Consider the following 21,165-nt stretch of genomic DNA (forward strand, 5'->3'; position numbering starts at 1 on the left):
TATCCCGTGGCTATTCCAACATACAAAGTGATTATGTACATTCACTGAGTGAATATTTAGAAAATAAAACATATATTTCTCGCTAGAAATGTGATCAAAATCCATTTTTATGCAGAAACTAAGTCAAAATATTGATTTTTTTCACTAAAAATGAGAGAACTGTCCGCCATGTTTTTTGTTCTGACCGCCGGGACCTTGAAAGTCACGTGACTTGGAACAAACCAATAGGAACAAATATCCATGGAATAGCCACGGGATATGACTGTCATTAACTTGCATTGTAGCGAAATCTGTGTCAGTTTCGCGGAAATTTGAGTGATTCCGTGGCTATTCCACGGATTTTGAGCTAAGCGAATCCGTGGCTATTTCACGGATTCCTGTGAGACCAGGTTCTTTTTTTGTACAGCAGACCAACATTAATTGCAAGAAGTAATTTTGTGCATTTTTACACTGTACTTTTAAGATTTCATGCTCAAATGCACGTAGTTGTACTGAGGGCCACTTCAAGTGAGAGTGCGGTCCGTATACGGCCCCCGGGCCTCCATTTGACCATCCCTGATGTATATTGTCTTGTGTTTATGCTTTCTTTGCTTTTTTGGCTCTTTTGGTATCATTAGACACCCCCCAAAATGATTTACTCTGCTTGTAAACAGGTTAATATCAAAGAGATGGAGTTCAACACTTGCCACACCAGTTATTTTGTTCACTTAATATTTACTCACACACATTCATACTGGTGGCAGCGTTAACCTAAACGCTGCCACCTGCCACCATTGGGAATTCATTCACATACCGATGAATGCAGGGGTTCTTTTTTGGTTCTTCTTCTGTTTTTTGGGGGGTTCAGTATCTTGCTCAAGGATACTTGGACATGTAGGCTGCCATGGTCGGGGATTGAACCACCAACCTTTCAATCAGTGGACGACCGCTCTACCAACTGAGCCACAGCTGGGAATGGTTCACAAAGCTTTGGTCTCACTTCACTGGTTTTAACCCTCTATGGTACGGTGTTGGCCTCAGACAACATAACCATTTTTGGCCTGTCAGATTTCTCCAATGCATGTTTTTGCAAGAAACCGGTTAAAAAAGTTTGTTTTATAATGTTTTTAAATGTAAAATGTTATGTGTTGGACCCTGTTGAAGTGACTGAATCTTTTACACGTTTATTAAATAAATTATGTTAAAATTAATCTAAAAAACTTTCTTTTTCACTTGTGCACTGTTATGGTTTAATGTTGCCTATGGGCAACAAACCCCAAAAACTTCCACAAAAAAAAAAAAAAAAAAGATTATGTTTACTTAGTCAATTTAAGACAAAAAAACACTTATTTCCTAACTGACATCACAATGCGTACCATAGAGGATTAATTGTCAGTAGCATAACATTAATTACTTTGATCTGGATCTCCTTTAACTTAATGCTAATCGTAATCTAGGATAAGGACTATTTCATCTTACATGATGCATCATGCTGGTGGGGCTCCATGTTGTGCAGAACGTGCCCTTTTTATTTTTTTCGGCCCTTCCCATCAAACAGTCTGAGTCTGCCCCTGGCTTTAAGGAAAGCCAGACGTCCTCGTTAGACCATCCATGCAACACGTCCTCAGAGCTCGAACCGCAGGCTAAAAGACAAATCTTTTGTCCTCTCAAACGTCTCTATCAGTCGCTTCCAGTTGCTTCTCTGCTCAGACCAGCATGTGTTAACACAAAGTCACTGAGTGTCCTGTGTAATATTCTGTTGCATGTGCTCTGTTTCCCCTCTCGGTGTGTGTCCTGTGCTTGTTCAGTTTTTTTATTTTTTATTAATGCTGTTTATGGAAGTGCTCTGTTGTTATCTAGTCCCCTAGAAACATCTTTTTGACACTTCACCATAATAATTCACGGAAGAATTCTCAAACCTTTCCTTCAAGAATCTTTTTTCCGATTAGCTGCCAACCTCTTCTATGACTTTTCTGCATCATGTCCCAAAACCATTTTCGGTGGTGCGAGGTGCCGATAAAGCTATCACATAACACAGAGAAGCACACGTGTAGGAGGAATCATTAGATTTGAATGACAGAACCTCTTCCATAGTGACAGAGCAAGGCTCCTCTGTTTCCTGTTAACTCAAGCTGCCAGCTGATCTGCTCTTCTCTGCTACTCCTGTCTGTCTGCCTATCATACCTTTCCTTCTCTCTCTCTCTCTCTTTCTTTCTCTCCTTATTTTCCTTTCTACCTCCTCACTTTCCTGCTTGTCTGTCTGTGTGTCTGCCTGCCTGTCTTTAGGTTCAGATAGTGCACAAAAAGCTGGACTTCAGCCATGTCACGTCTCGCTGTGGCTCCAAGGACAATATCAAACATGTCCCTGGAGGTGGCAATGTAAGTACTGCTGGAGCTGGAGGGAGGCTCTGGTCAGGGTGGCTGCATCTCACATTTAGCATCATTTTCCTTCTTGTTCAAATTGTGATCAGTTGAGAATCTCCTTTTTTTTTATAAATCCCAGAAACAAAAAGATTTGGGGCTGGATTCACAAAAGTGTTCTTCAGATAAAACTTAAGAAAATTCTTAAGATAATAAACAAGATGTTCCTAAGAATGTTCTTAAATGATATTCACCATTTTTGTTCTTAAGAATTGTCGTTTGTCTTCGGAAATTATTAGTTTTCTCACTTAGGAAGTTCTTAGATTTTTAACTTAAGATCTTTTGCGTGGTTTCAGTAACTTGGCCTACTTAAATAATATGTTCATAATGATTAATTCAGTAGTATCAAATACAACAACTGCCTCAGTGATTTACTAAGAGTACATTGTAGTGTAATCTAGGAATAGTGTCACATGCCACACAGACTGAAAGGACATTTACATTATTTGTCAAATGCCAAAATAACAGGCTTTATGTGATACATTTTACAAAAAAAACTACTCAGACCAACTTCTAGAACAAAACTTGTTAACACATTGTCTAGAAAAAAACTAAATATTAAAGAAATCAAATAAATTTGAGGGCTTCACTTAAAATTCTGAAGAAATATGAGAAGAAATCTAAGAACTTTGTTTTCAAGAACCTCATTTGTTCTCAAGTTATATCTTAAGAAGAAAGTTAAGAAAACAACTAAAGAAAAGATAAGTATTTCTTCGTGAATACCAAATCTTCTTAAATGTTGTCTTAAGAGCAAAGTCAAGAGAAAAAGTCGCACTTAAGAGGCATTTTTTTCCTGAAGAATGCTTTATGAATCCAGCCCCTAATCAGGAATTTGGTTCTTAATATTTAAATTCCATTCACATGGCTGCATGCAGATTAAACCTCTAACAACAACAACTAATTGAGCTGAATTTACCCACAAACATAACATTCATAGTAACTGAGAATCAATGCCTTTAGAATATCGTGCCCACCCTCCCAGATGTTGTTCCCATCTGCTCCAAACACCTGCTGCACTATCATATACCATCTCTTGGCTGCCCTCACCATCACCACTTTGCTGTCTCAGATCTATTTTTAAAAAATGCAAAAAAGTATACTGGAAATGGCTCCCGTCTAGATGAAGCTGTGTGCTGATCATATATCACAGCAACTGTCCAGTTTTAATGCTCATATGGCTAATGCACAGGATTTATTTACTTATTTATGGACCCTAAAATATGCCACTTCACCAGTTTAACCAGTCATGGCAATGCTGATATTAGTGCTATGAATCTTATTTTAACGTGTAATTATGTTAAAAGTCCCTTTCCCAATGTTCAGTCTCAACCCTTTATACTATTATTTTCATGCAGATCATCTTTACTTTGTCTTGTCCGTTTTTTTTTTTGTTTCCTTAATTGCATTAGCTGGTCTATATATTTGTATTTATTCTTGATTTACATATACAGTCATGGAAAAAAATATTAGATCATCATTTTTCTTCAATTGCTTGTTCATTTTAATGGCTAAAGGTACATTTGTTTGGACAAATATAATGATAACAACACAAATAGCCCATTAGAGTTTAATTTAAGAGCTGATATCTAGACATTTAACATGGTTTTATTGATAATCACCAAAATCATTATCAAGAAAACCATGGAAAGTGGCTTTAGTTGCACCAGGCATTAAAATGAACAAGAAATTGAAGAAAAAGGGTGGTAATGAAACATTACGAGGATTCAAAAAACCTTTATAAACTGGATTAACATACATACATATATGTATATATATATACCCCATCCTGTGTATGGAACAACCTTATTTTGTTTTTATGTTCCACATAAAGTAAGTAAATACAAATCAACACAATCCTATACAGCCTCATGTGTATGTGCTGCTGTATTAACACATTATACAGTAAATGTGCACCAATATTTACATTTTCTTTCGTTTACTGAAATCACAGGTTTGTTTCCTCGGTCTAAAAATACATTATGAATATTTAAATGATCTGTTAAGAATTCAAATATTTGCGTTTGTATTATAGAATCAGGTTATTAATAATTGAACCTCTCAAGCAGCCTCTAATGAGGGAGAGCTCTAATGTCAATCATGTAATCGGAACCAATTATGGTTTGTTTGCTAATAAAACTTAATAAAAAACACCACAGAGGATCACAGTCAGCTGATCTGATCACACTGAAGATCCATCAGAATGAATCAATGCCAGCTGACAATAACAACAACTCAAAGTCCTACTTTATATGCATAAATAAAAGCATGAAACAGGTCACCGTCTGGAATGAAGCATGGGTTGATAGTCCAGAATATGTCGTGTTGTGTTATTTCTCCCATCATATTGAACACAGTGTTTCCTCTGAGTGATTTTCAGAGTGGAAGTTAAAGCAGAGCTGCATTGTGCTGGACGAGGCTTTTTAATGACACAGCATAAAGAGGCTACGTTATGATCTCCTCCAGGTGCAGATCCTGAATAAGAAGGTCGATGTGAGCAAGGTGACGTCCAAATGTGGCTCAAAGGACAACATCAAACACAAGCCAGGTCCGACTCAAAACCTGTATTCTCCACATTTTATAACTTTATTTAAACTCTTTCTACTTCAGTGCTGGTCTCATACTAACCCTCTTCTGTTCCTGCCTCAGGTGGAGGAGATGTGAAGATCGAGGCCAATAAGCAAAATGCTAAATCTAAGTCTAAGACTGGATCGATGGACAACGTGGGGCCGGGCAGCGAACACACCAACGGACCCAAGGTCACCACACATTCACTCATTTTATCATCACACAGTGTGTTTACATGCACAGTTTAATCAAGCTATGCTTAAAAAAACGATTTTGGTGTCTACTAGGACTTCTGACCTTGTTGAGAAAATCAAATAACTGACGGGAATGTGTCCTTTTCCTCAACACTTGGTGACGATATGGGTTGTTTCCGCGGGTTAATATGCCGCCTTTCTGTTGACCTCAATTTGACACTTTGTGCCGTTGCTACTCACCGGCTAATGCGACCGGCCAATGAGACCGGCTAATGTGTGACCGGCTACTCCGACCAGCTAATGTGACCGGCTAATGTGCGACCGGCTAATGCGACCGGCTAATGTGTGACCGGCTAATGTGACCGGCTAAAGTGACCGGTTAAAGTGTTACCGGCTACTGCGACCGGCTACTGCGACCGGCTAAAGTGACCGGCTAATGTGCGACCGGCTAATGACAACGGCTGATGTGACCGGCTAATGCAACCGGCTAATGTGACTGACTAATGTGTGACCGGCTAATCTGACCGGCTAAAGTGACCGGCTCATGTGCAACCCGCTAATGTGACTGGCTAAAGTGACCGGTTAATGTGTGACCGGCTACAGCGACCAGCTTATGTGACCGGCTAATGTGTAACTGGCTAAAGTGACCGGCTAATTTGACCGGCTATTGTGACCGGCTAATGTGCGACTGGCTAATGCGACCGGCTAATGACACCGGCTAATGTGACTGGCTAATGTGTGACCGGCAAATGCGACCGGCTAATGTGACCGGCTAATGCCACCGATTAATGTGCAACCGGCTAATGCCACCGATTAATGTGCGACCGGCTAGTGCGTGACCGGCTAATGTGCGACCGGCTAATGGGACCAGCTACTGCGACCAGCTAATGCGACCAGCTAATGTGCGATAGGCTAAAGGCTTTCTTGGATGTTTTTGTTCCGGGGTCATATTCCAGCGTGGTGCGTGGAGCATACGTTGTCTTGTCATACATGCAGGAGGAATTCCTATTCCAGTCTCATTATCTGGGCGTCCTAATCGGAGTTGGAGAACTGCGACATCAGTCTAACCAACACGTTTACATCCTCTTCAGTTGTCCAGTTATAGTCAGATTAAGGCTATAATTTGTTTTTTTCAAGTGTCATGTAAAAGTACTGACTGAGACAGTCTCTGGTTCTGCTGAGTCATTGTGCTTTTACTGGCCGACACCACAAGATGGTAGCATGAGAGAGTCCACCACAGAACAACCTCAGTGTGTGTGTGTGTGTGTGTGTGTGTGTTTGTGTGTGTGTCCTTGTGTCCTTGTGTATCTATATTTGGCTGCAGGAGGAGAAAACAGAGGCAAAGACATCTTCACCCCCCAGTGGTGCTCCGACAACAGGACCAGCAGGTGTTGCTAAGGCAACAGCACCAGGAGGTGTTGCTAAGGAGAATGGGGTGAAGGAGCCCACACCGACTCCTTTTGGGGGAGACGGACTGAGGGAGCATAGCATAGACAAACGCATCACTGAGACAAGTGGGTGTAAAACACACTTTATCAGTCTGTAAAGCATTCACAGCTCCTCTTATTGTTGCTCCACATGTCAGATGTCCCGTTCACTCAGTGGCAGATTATCCACTCAAACGTCTCAGTACTTTTTCAAACAATGGCTCCTTGATTTCAGACAGAAGTAAACAGAAGCAGGTTCTCATTCATATCCCACAGCTGCTGTAAATTAATGCTGAAACTCTCCAGATTTAATGTTTTCAGCTCAACAACAAGCCTGTTAAATGTTTGCAAATATGCACCTGATGGCTACAAACCAGTGGTGGAAGAAGTATTCAGATAAAAGTACTAAAACCACACTGTGAAATTACTCCACGACAGTAAAAGTCCTGCATTCAAAACTTACTGAAGTAAAAGTACAAAAGTATCAGCATCAAAATGTACTTAAAGTATCAAAAGTAAAAGTACTCGTTATGCAGAATGGACTCACTCAGATTTATGTAAGCAGTGTTTTGATTTTGTAAAGAGAGGGCTCATTATAACTACTTCATATATTTTCACGAGGTTTAATTGAAAATAAAAAGTTTACTTAAGAAAACTTTAAATTGATCATGTTCATTTTAAATCTCGAAACTGAAGCTGTCAGTTAAATGTAGTGGAGTCAAAAGTACAATATTTAGCTGAAAATGTAGTGTCTGGCTGTGCATGCATACATCCACTGCCACCCTGAGATGAGCCTTAGTTACAGCAACACACAGCAGATAGTGTGTGTGTGTGTGTGTGTGTGTGTGTGTGATCTCTGCTACGTGTCTGATGGAGTGTGATGGTAAAAATAGCCGACAGTGTGCTACTGAATGACATTAGGAGGAGACCCTGGGCCTGGAGTTGATCCAGGCTTAGAGGATGAATCCCTGCGTGGCCCTGCAGCAGACCTCCAGACTCTCAGTTCACAGGGACAGAGACTGCTGCCACCCCACGCTCTGCTTTAACTCGCTCTAATTGATGGATGGCTGCAGTGCTAACACAATGAAAAACAGGAATCTTTTATAATTTGGCCCATGATTCATATAAACCTGCTCCAGACAGTAACAGCAGACCATCTGGCTGGTAAACTGCAAAAAAGGTGTTTAAAAACCAGATAAAAACAGTAAATCTGAGGGAAATGATCATGGACAGATCATTTACCTTGACAAGATTTATTAAATTAAGATCATTAAATCTAAAAATAAGCATGTTGAACACTTAAAATAAGAAATTAACTCTTCAAACAAGATAATTTATGTAACACTTCTAAATATAAAGTTTGTTTTTTATCTTGGTAAGAAACACATAATTGTCAGGTCACTCTGCTCGGGTCAGTTCATCTCTGCTGGCAGCTTTACTTTATCTCCTGACTCCTCCTAACTCCTGACTCCTCCCAACTCCTAACTCCTCCTAACTCCTAACTCCTCCTAACTCCTGACTCCTCCTGACTCCTCCTAACTCCTCTCAACTCCTGACTCCTCCCAATTCCTCCTAACTCCTGACTCCTCCCAACTCCTAACTCCTCCTAACTCCTGACTCCTCCTAACTCCTCCTGACTCCTCCCAGTTCCTCCTAACTCCTCCCAACTCCTGACTCCTCCCAATTCCTCCTAACTCCTCCCAACTCCTGACTCCTCCCAACTCCTAACTCCTCCTATCTCCTGACTCCTCCTGACTCCTCCTAACTTCTCCCAACTCCTGACTCCTCCCAATTCCTCCTAACTCCTCCCAACTCCTGACTCCTCCCAACTCCTAACTCCTGACTCCTCCTAACTCCTCCCAACTCCTGACTCCTCCTAACTCCTCCCAACTCCTGACTCCTCCTAACTCCTCCTAACTCCTGACTCCTCCTGACTCATCCCAACTCCTATTTTACCTATTTTACACCTATTTTATTTCTAGATTTAATAATCTTAATTTCAGAAATCTTGTCAAGGTAAATTATCTGTCTATGCAGCAAGATCATTTCCCTCAGATTTACTGTTTTATCTGGTTTTTAGACTAAACATCTTTTTTTTTTGCAGTGTAAGTTAAAGGAAACGTTTCCGTATCTTTTCTCTCATGGTCCCTCCTTCTCTTCTCCACAGATTGAGTCCCAGTGACCTGTAGTTTTGGCGGGGCACGCATGGCGCTCGCCAACCTGCCAACCGACCGACCAACCAACCGACCACGGCGCAGTCACCTCCCTTTGGCCCCGCCCTCCATCTCGCCCACCGCAGCCAGCACCGAACTGACCGATCGCCTCTCAGTGTTTCTCTGGGCTCCGCCTGCCAGCTTTCTGCTACCAACCCTGACCTTTGACCTCTGAACGGTTGCCCTTTTGCCCCTGCCTACCACAGAGAAGAGCACTTGCTGTTTGTCTGTGTTTGTGTGTGTGGGGTTCCACCAGCTTCTTCTTCTACTGATAACTTTCTCCTGTAAGCACTGATTTAGTGGGCTTCAACCTTAAAACCCTAAATTTAAACAAACACCAATGCAATAAACCTATTGTAGTCAGTGCTGTATGGAAGTATACTGAGCATAGCCACTTTTAGAATATTTGCACCTAATAATACTTTTTAACACATGTCGTTATAGTAAACACCCTGCATCAGTACTTTAGTCTCACCTCTGGTCCCTTCTACAGGCCTCCATCATTAAAACCACCATCATCAGACCTCGTTAGCAGACTAATTCTACTATCTACAGGGTTCGTACGGCTGCTTGAAATCCTTGAAAATGCTTGAATTTAGATGTTGTATTTTCAAGGTTTAAAAAGTGCTTGGATTTTGGATAAAGTGCTTGAAAATGCTTGAAATTATTACTGTATTTCTCTTGCAATCGGACTATATCCATCTGTAGACTGTAATAATCACATGTTCAATGTAAAAATAATGAGTAGCCTATCTGAAATGAAGAGTGTTCCTCCTAAAAGTGTAATACCATTGCTGTTGGTATGGTTCAGTGAAATCTCCCCCTTTTAGTATGTAAGTACTCATCTAAAACATGGAATTTACAACAGGTGTAAGATACTGGAAAAGCTTGAAAATGCATCTTGAAAGTCCTTGAAAAATGCTTGAATTTGACCACTGCTAAAGTGTACGAACCCTGTATTTAGCTCCAGTTCATGTCCACCTGACCCCAGACCAGTGACCAGCCGATGTCCGGCTGTCAGTCAGCAGCAGGGCAAACACTGGCAAGTCTACTTTAAACCAACACATTCCAGCCTGCAAGCAATAATCTCCAAATCTACAATATCCAGATTGACATTATAGGTCGTCTACAGCTCCCTCACCAAACATTATCTCCCAGTACATCTCTTATGGTATCATAGCACCAGTTTGTCTCACCCAAACTCATTAAAATAATACTTCTTTATCTCTGGACTATTAATATCACGATGCTCAGCGTTAGCAGCGATTGGTGCAGAGGACGAGACTTATGACGAGTAGAGATGAGACATTTGGAGATGTTTGGAAATAGATCTAAAGAATGGAAATAGATCTGAAGAATATCAGTGCAGAAAGTCAGTGCAGAAGCATTTAGGACGTCAGATGTGGGGTTTTTTAAGAAAGGATCCATTACACAAATTTTGAGGATATGGCAAACAACTTTTCTTACACCTATAAACCTAATTTAATGATGTTTAATGATTAGTGCATGATAATCATAATAAGAAAGGTAGGCATGAAATGATGGGGGAGTTCTTTGGCTCAAACAGCATCTGGCACTGAACACTAATGTTTGATCTGGAAGCCAAATAGGTTCAGATCAGGACAGGATTTAACCTTGAAGGAGCTTTTAATCCTGTATGATAAACTTTGGAGCTCCACTGCACCTTTTAGTCAAGCAACATGAACGTGTTAATGCACAGAATAGTGAAAGTTTAATTCTTCTTATTGCAGACAGACAGAGTCGACCAGCACGTCACAGGCTGCTGGGCAAAGAACTGGAGAACTGGAAATGGCAATATTAAATGTCACAATCAGTTGTATTACAATGGAACTGGCATGAAGTTCAGGTTAGTGAACTTATAGTTGCTAACCCTGTGATTCCCAACATCACTAAGCTGCTAGAACCATATAAATATCGGTGAAGATGTGAGGATGAATTCACTAAAACACAGCTCTCTAAATGATCTCTTAGTGTGATAGCACGAGTTAATTATCCTGAACTGTTCACATCCTGCTCACCAAGTCCACAAAACACTGTGGATGTTTCAATACTGCAGCCTTGTTTTGTTCCGTTTGATGAAAAATATTCTTAAAAAGGACAAAAAACAAAAAAATCACCTTCAGCAACATACCATTTCAGTGCACAAACCAGTGGCGGTTCTAGACCAGTTTTACTGTGGGGGCCAAGCAGGGGCCAGTGTTTAATCAGAGGGGCCCATTAAAAAACGGCAAAGATTATATTTAAGCATTCAAAACCTTTATTTTAGCTCATTTAAAAATCTACTTGAAGTATACTTGGAAGATACAAATACACTGATTCAAACAATGAGACTTTAACAATAATTATTTTTGCACGACAATGACATTTCTCATTTTTGTGCACAATTACTTTTTATTTTATTTTGAAAGTGCAGTACAGTGAGAATGTTCTTTTTTTAAATATATACACAAGCTTTTATTGCACAATTAAATATTATCATTATTATACAATAGACACATTCTGGGTTCCTTTTGTGCACAATGAGATATTGTTTGAACAAAAAATAGGTAAGAATTGTTCCGTCGTTCATCGTTATAAATTGATCATTGAAATATTAATTTGACACAGGGGCCACAGCAGGGGCCAATGACTTCTTCACAGGGGCAGTGGCCCCTGTAGGCCCCTGTGTAGAAGCCCTTGGCCCCTGTAGGCCCCAGTGTAGAACCGCCACTGGCACAAACCTCTAACATTCATCTCTAAATAAGCCCAAGTGTCCGGCTCTCAGCACGGGTGGACGCTAGTCTTTATTTCTCAATAAGACTATTTCTGTCGCAGAACATGCAGCCCTGCTCTCCTGCACTATGACCCATGACCCCTCTGTCCCCCTCCTATAGACCTCCTGTAGACCTCCTGCAGACCTCCTGTAGACCCCCTGTAGACCCCAGCAGTCACCCTGAGCTGTGTCTAGCACTCACAGTTCACATGTGGCTGTTAGAGACAGACAGACAGACAGTAAGCGCCTTTTTTCTCTGCGCATGTGGTACTCCTGGTCATGTGGTTCACCCCCGATGGAGAGGGGGCGGGGCTACAGAGCCACGCCCTCTTTTAAGTCCTCCTCACTAGCCGGTGCGTCTTAGAAAATCCTCTCTGTGAGACCTGCTAACTCTCTTCACACACAAACACACTTACACATAAGCACAGACGAATGCACACACATGCTGGTCGGTGTGCATGCACACACACACATAAACACACATACACACAAACAAACAAACAGAAATCAGCACATACAGTATAATACACACAACTACAAATAGGCACCCTAAAATAAAAATGGTATGCTGTTCATAGAAGCATCTCTATGTTAATGAAACCAAGTCTTTATTGTGTTTTTGGTGGTCTATGCTGATATTGTTGAAACAATGATGAGCTGTGTCGGTGTGTTGTTCCTATCATAGTCATTGTCTGACATCTTCATCATAGGCTCACCTCACCCTGCCTTCTCCTCGTCTATCTCCTCGTCCTGTGTTTCACTCGAACTCTCTGACAGCAATACAGTGATCTTAGTTAGCGCGTGCATACACATGACAGACACAGAGAATGAGTTAACAGGTAGTTCAGACAGAAGGAAGTGTCCGTGTAAGGGAATAATGTTACATTCATGGCTAATCTGAAGCTGGCATTTTCTTTCTGACCGGTTCATTTATTTGAGACTGTCTAGTAGACTGTCTAGAGTAGAATCTACTACCAGGTGTCTACTGCACAGTAGCATATGATCCAGAGGATTACGTTTTTTTTGTGTCTGTTATTTAGCATATATTCTACTCAGCGCCTTTAGTGTAAATAAATGGACGTAAAATAGCTTTTCGGATGCTTTTTCTGACATTTTTGTTGAGTACTTATTGTCTTTTGTTTTGTCTTGGATATCACTGGAAATACAAAACATATTAAAACTCTCAAAGGTTAAAATAAATATATTATAAGTGATTACAAAGCTCCACAATGCCATGAATGCAGCAGTATTTCAGCAAAGCCAGAACCAAGAACAGCCTGCAGATACTGTAGTTGGGACCATCCAGTGGTGTTTGACCTTCTCTTTCTACTAAACAAATCAGATTTTTTTTAAGGGAAGTTTTCAATAAAATGCTAGTAAACTCTATTAATTAAGAAAATCTAAATCAGTGGTTGATGAGAAATTTGCCCCAACGTGATAGGGAACATTAGTTCTTCTCAGTTTCCACACTTGTTAAATGATCTAGTGTGGAGTAAAAACAGTTTTTGAAGCCTGTTTCTGCTTTTTGGAGTGTATTGAAACAACACTGTGATGTGTCTCTGATTTACAGACCAAAAGCATTATGTTATGTGTGACATGAGTAGAATGGAGAAGGCCCTCTCTGCTCACTGTAACTCCAGACGATGGAGGATCAGCGATGTGTTTGTGGGGTGTTGCCGTAGTTGTCAGATGTGTGAAGTGTTACTACTGCATCCATCCTGTAGAGAGCGCTGCTTAGCCTCTAGAACACTGATAGTCTGGCTCTGAGACTTTACAAAAGGCTGATTGAGAAACCTTCCATCACCATTAGAGAAGCATAATCATTCTCATTTAAACTAGTTTTGGTGGCCACACTATATTAATGTATCTGGAATACTATCAAAACCATATTAACTGTGTACAGTTCCCCTTAAAACTCAAAAGTCTCGTGCACTTTGAACACAGTCTTGTTCATTTCTCGATGCACTGAAGTGATATAAAAGTTGCTTTACTGTATATTGGTAAAACATTGTCAGCTGTGTACTGTACATGTGTGCTTTTGGGAGCAAAGCAGTCTTGTTAGTTAGATAAAGTTATGATAATCAACGAGCAAGTGATCAAATAGTCAACAATAAGGATTAGGTAACTAAAAGCACCATTGAAGCATATTTAATATTGTACTGTTCCCTCCAAATCAACCCCATGAGTTGCCTGAAAGTATAACATATGTGTGGATCATATGTGGAAGTCATAATGTGAATCTTTCTTCTGGAATAGAAGAACAAAGGGACGAAAGCACTTTGCTAGGTGTAGACAATGGTTCTTTGCATTTAACAGAGGAACAAGTTGTAGTCTTAATGTGTGTTGGAAGCTCAGTAAGAGTGTGTTACCATGTGACGGGACCTGATGTTGTGATCTGTGTCCCTTTATCTTGGTCAGATTAGTGGATTTTAGTGGAACTTTGGTCATTGCTGTTGTGCTATTGGCTCTGATGGTTTAGCACTCAACTGTCCAGTCCGCCCTCATGTTATTCCTGTCAACATTCACTGGTTATTACCTTCTGAGCAAGCTACAGAAGCAAAAAGTGGGAAGTTATTTCGGTTTAAAGGGCCATACTGAACTTTGAGGAGGCTTATTTGATATGTTTGGAGAGATCCCTCTGGTTAAACTTTTTGTCATTTAAACAGAAAGGCTAATACAGTGTGCTTTCAAGCCTTTGTTGGACAGATAGCGCCATCTAGTGGGCTCAGAAAACCTGGAAAATGGTTCATGAAGCTTCATTTGGACATCACTAGTAATTATGAATCCAGTCAAAGTTTCAGATATTCAGTAAGAAGACCAATGGGCCACTTTACCCCTTAAAGTTACGGTTTAATATAATCATAAAGATTAAAGAGATGATTTGGTTTAAGAATATATTTATGCATTTTGTTCTTAGCAGGAACCAGTATGGTTATTTATGGAATACAGATAATGTTGCAACTTTGCAGCTTGGACAAAAGGTAATAACCAGATTCACTCTGATGTTCATTCACAACTATTTAATTCCCCAGTTATAGCGCTTGAACTGCACCCTTCCACTAGTATTTCACACTCCCCCTTGTATATAGTTTCCACCATGTTTTTATCACTCCAGAAGTAACTCAAATTAATAAAAATCGAACAAAAAAAAAATGAAAAAATTTTACTTCTTAACAGGGTGTTGTGGATGTTGACAGATGAGCTCTCACATTCATAAACCTGTTACAGTTAAGGTTAATAATGGTATTATTATTATTATTATAAGATCGAAAGCATAAGAGAGGAAAAAGTGTACTTTTTCTTTTTTCAGAGTCTGCCTTTTTTTCCGCCAAGAAAAGGGCTGCTGAAGTTACAAGAATGTTTTTAAAATGTATTAAAGATGCAAGATTATGAATACATGTTTGAGGTTTGTCTCTTGTTCTGTTTTTGGAAGATAGATCACATATGGAAACACTATTTACCAGATTCCAACTGACGGGCTGGAAGGGAGGAAGTGTGTGTCAGAAAAAACCTGCAATCACAGAAAACAAAACTACACAATTCAGACAATTGGTCAACATTAAGGCAATAAGAACAGAAGACGCAAAAGTGGCGTTGCGTCTTGACTTTTTATTCCGCGTTTAGACGAGCGTTTTCGACGAGGCGGCATCACTTAAAGCCATAAGAGCATCTTTGGGCATGTGGAAGTTTTCATGCCACGTATTTTCATCAGCTAATCCTTCCACAAAGTTCTCCACCATCCACTAGATCTCCCAGGTCTCGTCCAAAGCCGTCTGGCTCGCCTCCTGTAGTGTAAATCCGTTGAAAATGTATAGGTAATATAAGAAATGAATGCATGACATGACCTGGCAAAAGGTAGGATTTCACTTTTCATGGGAAAGGAAAAACTCATTAGACAAGTCAGCTTAGCAAATCCGAAGCGGATGCTCTGGTTGATATGATAACATTAGAAAAGGAATCTGACCTCCCAAGTGTGCTTTTATATCAAAAGTGGAACAATAACAGGAAATTACAGGACATTGAACTTTAGTTACACAGAAATAATGACGCACGAACCTACAAACTAAAAAGAGAAACACAAGTTGTTGTCTCCTCAGTGTTGTTCTGATCTTTGGATTTGTCTGTCACCTTTGGCATCTGTATATAACCGGAGTTTTTAGAAATAATCGTTTTCTGTGATAAAAACAGAGTTTTCGTGTAAATGAGAGGCCAAACCACATGGAAATATCTGCGTTGTCCCTTCGTTTAAACGGGACCTTACACTCTGGAGGCTGGTTTCACATTTTTGCGTTTTTAAGCCCCAAATACGCCGTCACCGTCTAAACGAAAGGCACTTTCGATAAAATATTTTGTCGTTTTTACCTGCAAGCATCCTCATGTAAACGGGGCCCAAATCAAAATGAATCTAGGTGATCTGTGTCCTGTTTGGTTTATGTACTCTGACACACACTGGTCAGCCCTTTCTCCCGTCTGCCGCCACCCCACTCCTCTTAGACTAACCAGACTTAGTCTTTTGGCATGTGGTAGAATGTAATGTTCTGTATTAGACAGCTCCTATATAGACACCTTGACATACCTACCAACACGGGACTGAATAAAAGCATGTCTCCGACCAAATTATCCTCTCAGTGTCAATCACAAAATTAAAGTAAAATATTTGGATTGGAAATTTGCACATTAGAAAAGCATATAGGATAAATTAATGATTGCCGAGCTCAAACATACAGTAAGTCTGAACTGTTCTTTTAAGAGAGAAACGTATGGGGCTGAAATATGTGCCACCAGAAACTGAATTTGAATTATTTATATTTCAATTTGAATTGCTTAAACTTGAATAATTGCACAAAAAAATAATTTGAATCACATAATTTGAATTTGTATTGTTCAATCTGAATCATTGCATTGAAAAACTGAATCTAAATTGTAATTTGAAATTGAATTTATTAATTCAGTTCTCACTAGTGAAGTTACAATGAAGCTTCATGAACTCTTTGCATTATTTTTTGACTCCACTAGATGGCGCTCTTGGCTTAAAAAAAAAAAGTCTCCAGCTATGGTAACTGAATGTGTTTTCATCCCTTTGTTGAACAAAGAGCGCCATCTAGTGGGCTCAGAAAATAAAGACAATTGTTCATGAAGCTTCGTCGTCACTTCACTAGTTCTCACAATTCAAATTCAGTTTGCGAAATTCAAATTAAATTTTCTGCGACAAACATCCGGGTAGTTGAGGCAGAGCAATTGATCGCAGAAAAACGGATGTGCTGATTGGCCGAAGAGGCACTATGGCAACCGGGTGGCAACACATGTTACAAAAGAAAACAGAGGTGCTTATTGGCCGAAGAGGCGCTCTGTGTATCTGTGCTCGATTGCTCTGCCTCAACTATCTGGATGTTCGTCGCAGAAAATTGAAATTGAATTTTGCGAACTGATTTTGAATTGTGACAACTGAATGTTCAGTTCCAAACTAATAAATTAAATTTGAAATTACAATTCGAATTCACTTTTTTTTCAATGCAATGATTCAAATTGAACGATACAAATTCAAATGATGTGATTCAAATTCAGTTTTTTAATGCAATTAATCAACTTTTAAGCAATTCAAATTCAAATATAAATAATTCAAATTCAGTGTCTGGTGGCACATATTTCATCTCCCTTAGAGACGGCTAATTGCCTGGAATGTAACTGGGAAATATGATTATATAACAAGATAATTGTTTAAAGGGAGTGTTGGTAGATATGCACCAGGAGCCCATAGATGTGTCTCCCACCTACAGAGGCTTGTCAGCACCACAGTACTGAAAAGCAGCTTTCTTTACCTTATGTAGATGTGTATCTACTATATAACCAATATTCCAACAGTTTGTTTATCAAGGAGAGCACAAAACTAGAACTCTGTACCGCTTCGTACACGATACATATTGTATTGGTTTCATTTATTAGACAGGCTTTGTTTATAGTACTTCTTTGTCTTACCTACTGTATTTTGGTATTTGCTACTTGTTCAAATCTGTCATTTGAAAATTGAGAGAAAGAATCTACTTTTCAGTACGGTGGAGTGGATCCGCTGTAGTGTGTGCTATATTTGTCTGTAGGGCACAACACCATAGCAGGAGCATGCAGAAGACAACAAACTGCTGGTTGTTAGAGGCATCTGTCCTATTAGATAGAGCTCATCTCCCCCCTTCAATTCTCAATATTTGGTATGAAAGAGATGTTCATTGTGATTCATTGTTAACCAGTGATGTGAATATTAATCATGAAATAAAAAGATGAGCAAAAGATCAGGTACTGTCTCAGCTGTGTTATTTATTCCACATTCATTTAAATTATACTGATTTACTAATGTGTCATTTATTTATATTATACTCGTTTACTACTGTAGTGTAATTTATTTATATTAGTGTAATTTATTTTATTTTATACTCATTTACTAATGTGTCATTTATTTATATTATACTTATTTATTTATATTAAACTCATTTACTACTGTAGTGTAATTTATTTATACGACTGTAATTTATTTATATTATACTCATTTATTCATTCTTCCTGTAAGTCGCTTTGGATAAAAGCGTCTGCTAAATGACTAAATGTAAATTTACCAACGTAGTGTCATTTACTTATATTTATCTTGTACAAAGGTTGACTTTTTTTAACCAGTGGTAGACCATTAATCACAAGTTGACCCAGACTATGCCCTCTAAAGAGCCTCTAAAGTCTCTAAAGAACCTCGTCTTATAACTTTTGTGCATCACTTAAAAAAAACAAAACGCCATTCAATTATATATTTTTAATATTATATATTATTTTCCCACTAACACTTTTCATGCATTCACTGTTCTAAGTAAGTTAAGTAGGCTTAGAAACAGTGGTGGGATGTAACTAAGTACATTTACGCTACTGGTAGGCCTACTGTACTTAAGTACAATTTTGAGGTAGATTATTTCCATTTTATATAACTTTATACTTCTACTTCACTGCATTTTGAGCCAAATATTGTACTTTTTACTCCACTACATTAAGCCGACGTCTTTAGTTACTTTTCAAGTCAAGATTTAACATAAAAACATAAATAAATAAATGTATTAAATATAAGATCATAAATAAATAGTAACCAATAAAAATACAAACCAAGATCAAAGAACCAAGACCAAAACTAAAAAACTAAAAGTTAAATAAAAATTATTATTATAATTGTGATTATTTTAATTATTATAATTGTTATATAATAATAATAATAATAATAATAATAATAATATTTATTATTATTATTATTATTATTATTATTATTATTATTAATAATAATAATAATAATAATAATATAACAATAATAATAATGAAAATAATACTATAATATTATAAATATTTTATTATTATAATTATAATAATAACTGTAATTTTTATTCAACTTTTATTTAACTTATTATTATTATTATTATTATTATTAATAATAATAACACTGTAAACAGTGGCTGGCCGGTAACGTGATGACGTCAGAGCACCGTGCCGCTGTATGATGGACAGGTGGCTGGTGACGTCATGCAGGTGGAGGCGGGACCAGAGCCGTGTCTCAGTGTGTTGGATGGAGGACAGGTGTGTTTCTACTGTAACAGAAGGAGGACAGGTACTGTAGCCTCTAAATGATTCTCACCGGTAAGTAAAGTTCTGGAGTCATTTAACAACCGTTACTTTCATTCACAATATCCACCTGGTTGCTAGGGAGAGATAAGCTAGTGTTAGCCAAACATTAGCTTTAGCTTAGCTGCAGTCCAGCTGCATCCCTGCTGTCTTTATTCAACAACAGATGAATAAAAATCACTTACCTGTTTCATATGCAGATATTACAGAGACAACATCTGGTCAGGAGGTTTTCTTATTATTTATGGGCCGCCTGTTAATAACAGTATGTAACATTACTGTAACGTTAACCCCTTTTTGTATCCATCTAGTAATTGTAAAACCAATTAAAAAAAAAATACAAACCACATTCTCTTACAATGGTAAAAATATTAGTATACCAGCATTTGTCATTGGAATTAGTTTTGATAGTCATGATTTCCACGTATTTATTCTATATAATTACCATATTTACTTGGAAATCATCTCAGAAAGTGACAAAAAACCACATACTTAATTCATTATTTCAGCATATGATAGAATAACATTAAATGTTTCATATTTACAGCAATGAATGATCTGAAGTTATGATTTCATAGCACATAGTTCATTATAATAACATTAGCTTAATACCGATAAGCTAACCATAAAGCACCAAATCAACCGTTTGGTTGAGATAGTTTAAAAAAAATATTATACATTTATTACAGTTTTTTTTGTGGAATCATTTAACATTATCAACCAAAAACAGAACAAATGTCTGGAGTGATTTTCTTGTTTCTGATTTCCTGGTTGGAGGCGGGACTAAGAGGCATATTATTTATGCTGCGTTCGATTGCACTCGGAATTAGGAAAGATCCGACCTCCGAGTCTGAAAAGTGCAATAGAACGGCCCTTGAACTCGGGATTCCGACTCGGGAATTCGGGTAGGATCCAAGCAGCCCGAGTAGGTTGGAAATACGTGGAAAACAGTCACTTTATCGTCAACATTTAGTCTGTTATGTGTCCTTTAATTTAGCATTTGTGTTACTAAAAGTGTTGAATTACTTTGTAGTGGTATTTGCACTCCCACTCTGTTTGCGAAAGAGTTTGCGAAAAAGCACAGTAAAAGTGTAAAATATATTATAGTTTTTCCCATATTAGGTAGCTGATGTACTTCCCCAGAAAACTTTTAAATGCTCGAAAGACATCCAAATATTTCAATTTGCTGTGGTTCGCCATGTTTTCCGAGTTCCGAGTGCAATCGAACGCAGCATTACTGTAGCCCTGGTTTGGTTTCGCGGTCATTTCCGTTACCATAGTGACAGTTACGGTAAGAAGGATTGATACATACATATTTTAAAATTTACGGGTGAAATTTCAATAATATACATGGAGGTTTACATATATTATTACAGTACGAAACTTACTTTGATGATAAAAAGTAGTAAGAAGACTTGGGCGAGACTTTAAGACGATCTTTAACTCTTAAAAGTGTGTCTTTATTTATACTCTACTGCTAATGTGAGTTAGCATATGAGCTAATAGTGTTTAGCTAGCTTCAACCAAAGACTTTTTTTATCTCAGGGGTCGGCAACCTTTACTAACAGAAGAGCCATTGTCGGCCAAAATAAGAGAAAACAGTGTGAACGGAGCCACAAACCTTATGTTGAGCCTTAGAATGGACATAACTGTCTAGATTAACATCAATAATAGGTCATAATGAGCATTTATTTATATGATTTTTTCAGAATGCAGATGAGAGGCTGGAACCCGAAGAAATATCTCAGGAGATTTGGAACTGGAAGCTATAGCCTAGCAAGGAAAACTCAACTTGAAGTTGGCTAGTTTTCAATTTCAGCAGCAACATCATTTTGCAGACACATTTACTTGATTGTATTGCCCGCATTGAGTTGTCAAATAAGGCAACATGTGCTGTCAGGATTGTTGCACCATGTTTAAAGTGGGTTGCTAACCTTGCTGCTACCCTTGTC

General features: G+C 38.6%; 1 protein-coding gene across 1 annotated transcript in view; it reads left to right on the top strand.

The window, feature by feature from the left end:
* The window catches only part of map4l (microtubule associated protein 4 like), a 153,890-nt gene extending 137,781 nt beyond the window's left edge, over window positions 1-16,109 (top strand). Inside the window, exons 11-15 of the mRNA XM_059344977.1 lie at window positions 2,266-2,358; window positions 4,864-4,945; window positions 5,047-5,156; window positions 6,484-6,673; window positions 8,754-16,109. Coding sequence (XP_059200960.1) covers window positions 2,266-2,358; window positions 4,864-4,945; window positions 5,047-5,156; window positions 6,484-6,673; window positions 8,754-8,758 — 480 coding nt within the window. The 3' untranslated portion in view covers window positions 8,759-16,109. The remainder of the gene's footprint in view (window positions 1-2,265; window positions 2,359-4,863; window positions 4,946-5,046; window positions 5,157-6,483; window positions 6,674-8,753) is intronic.
* Window positions 16,110-21,165: the final 5,056 nt, after the last annotated feature.

Source organism: Centropristis striata, chromosome 11, assembly GCF_030273125.1.
Source record: "Centropristis striata isolate RG_2023a ecotype Rhode Island chromosome 11, C.striata_1.0, whole genome shotgun sequence".
Lineage (NCBI taxonomy): Eukaryota > Metazoa > Chordata > Actinopteri > Perciformes > Serranidae > Centropristis > Centropristis striata.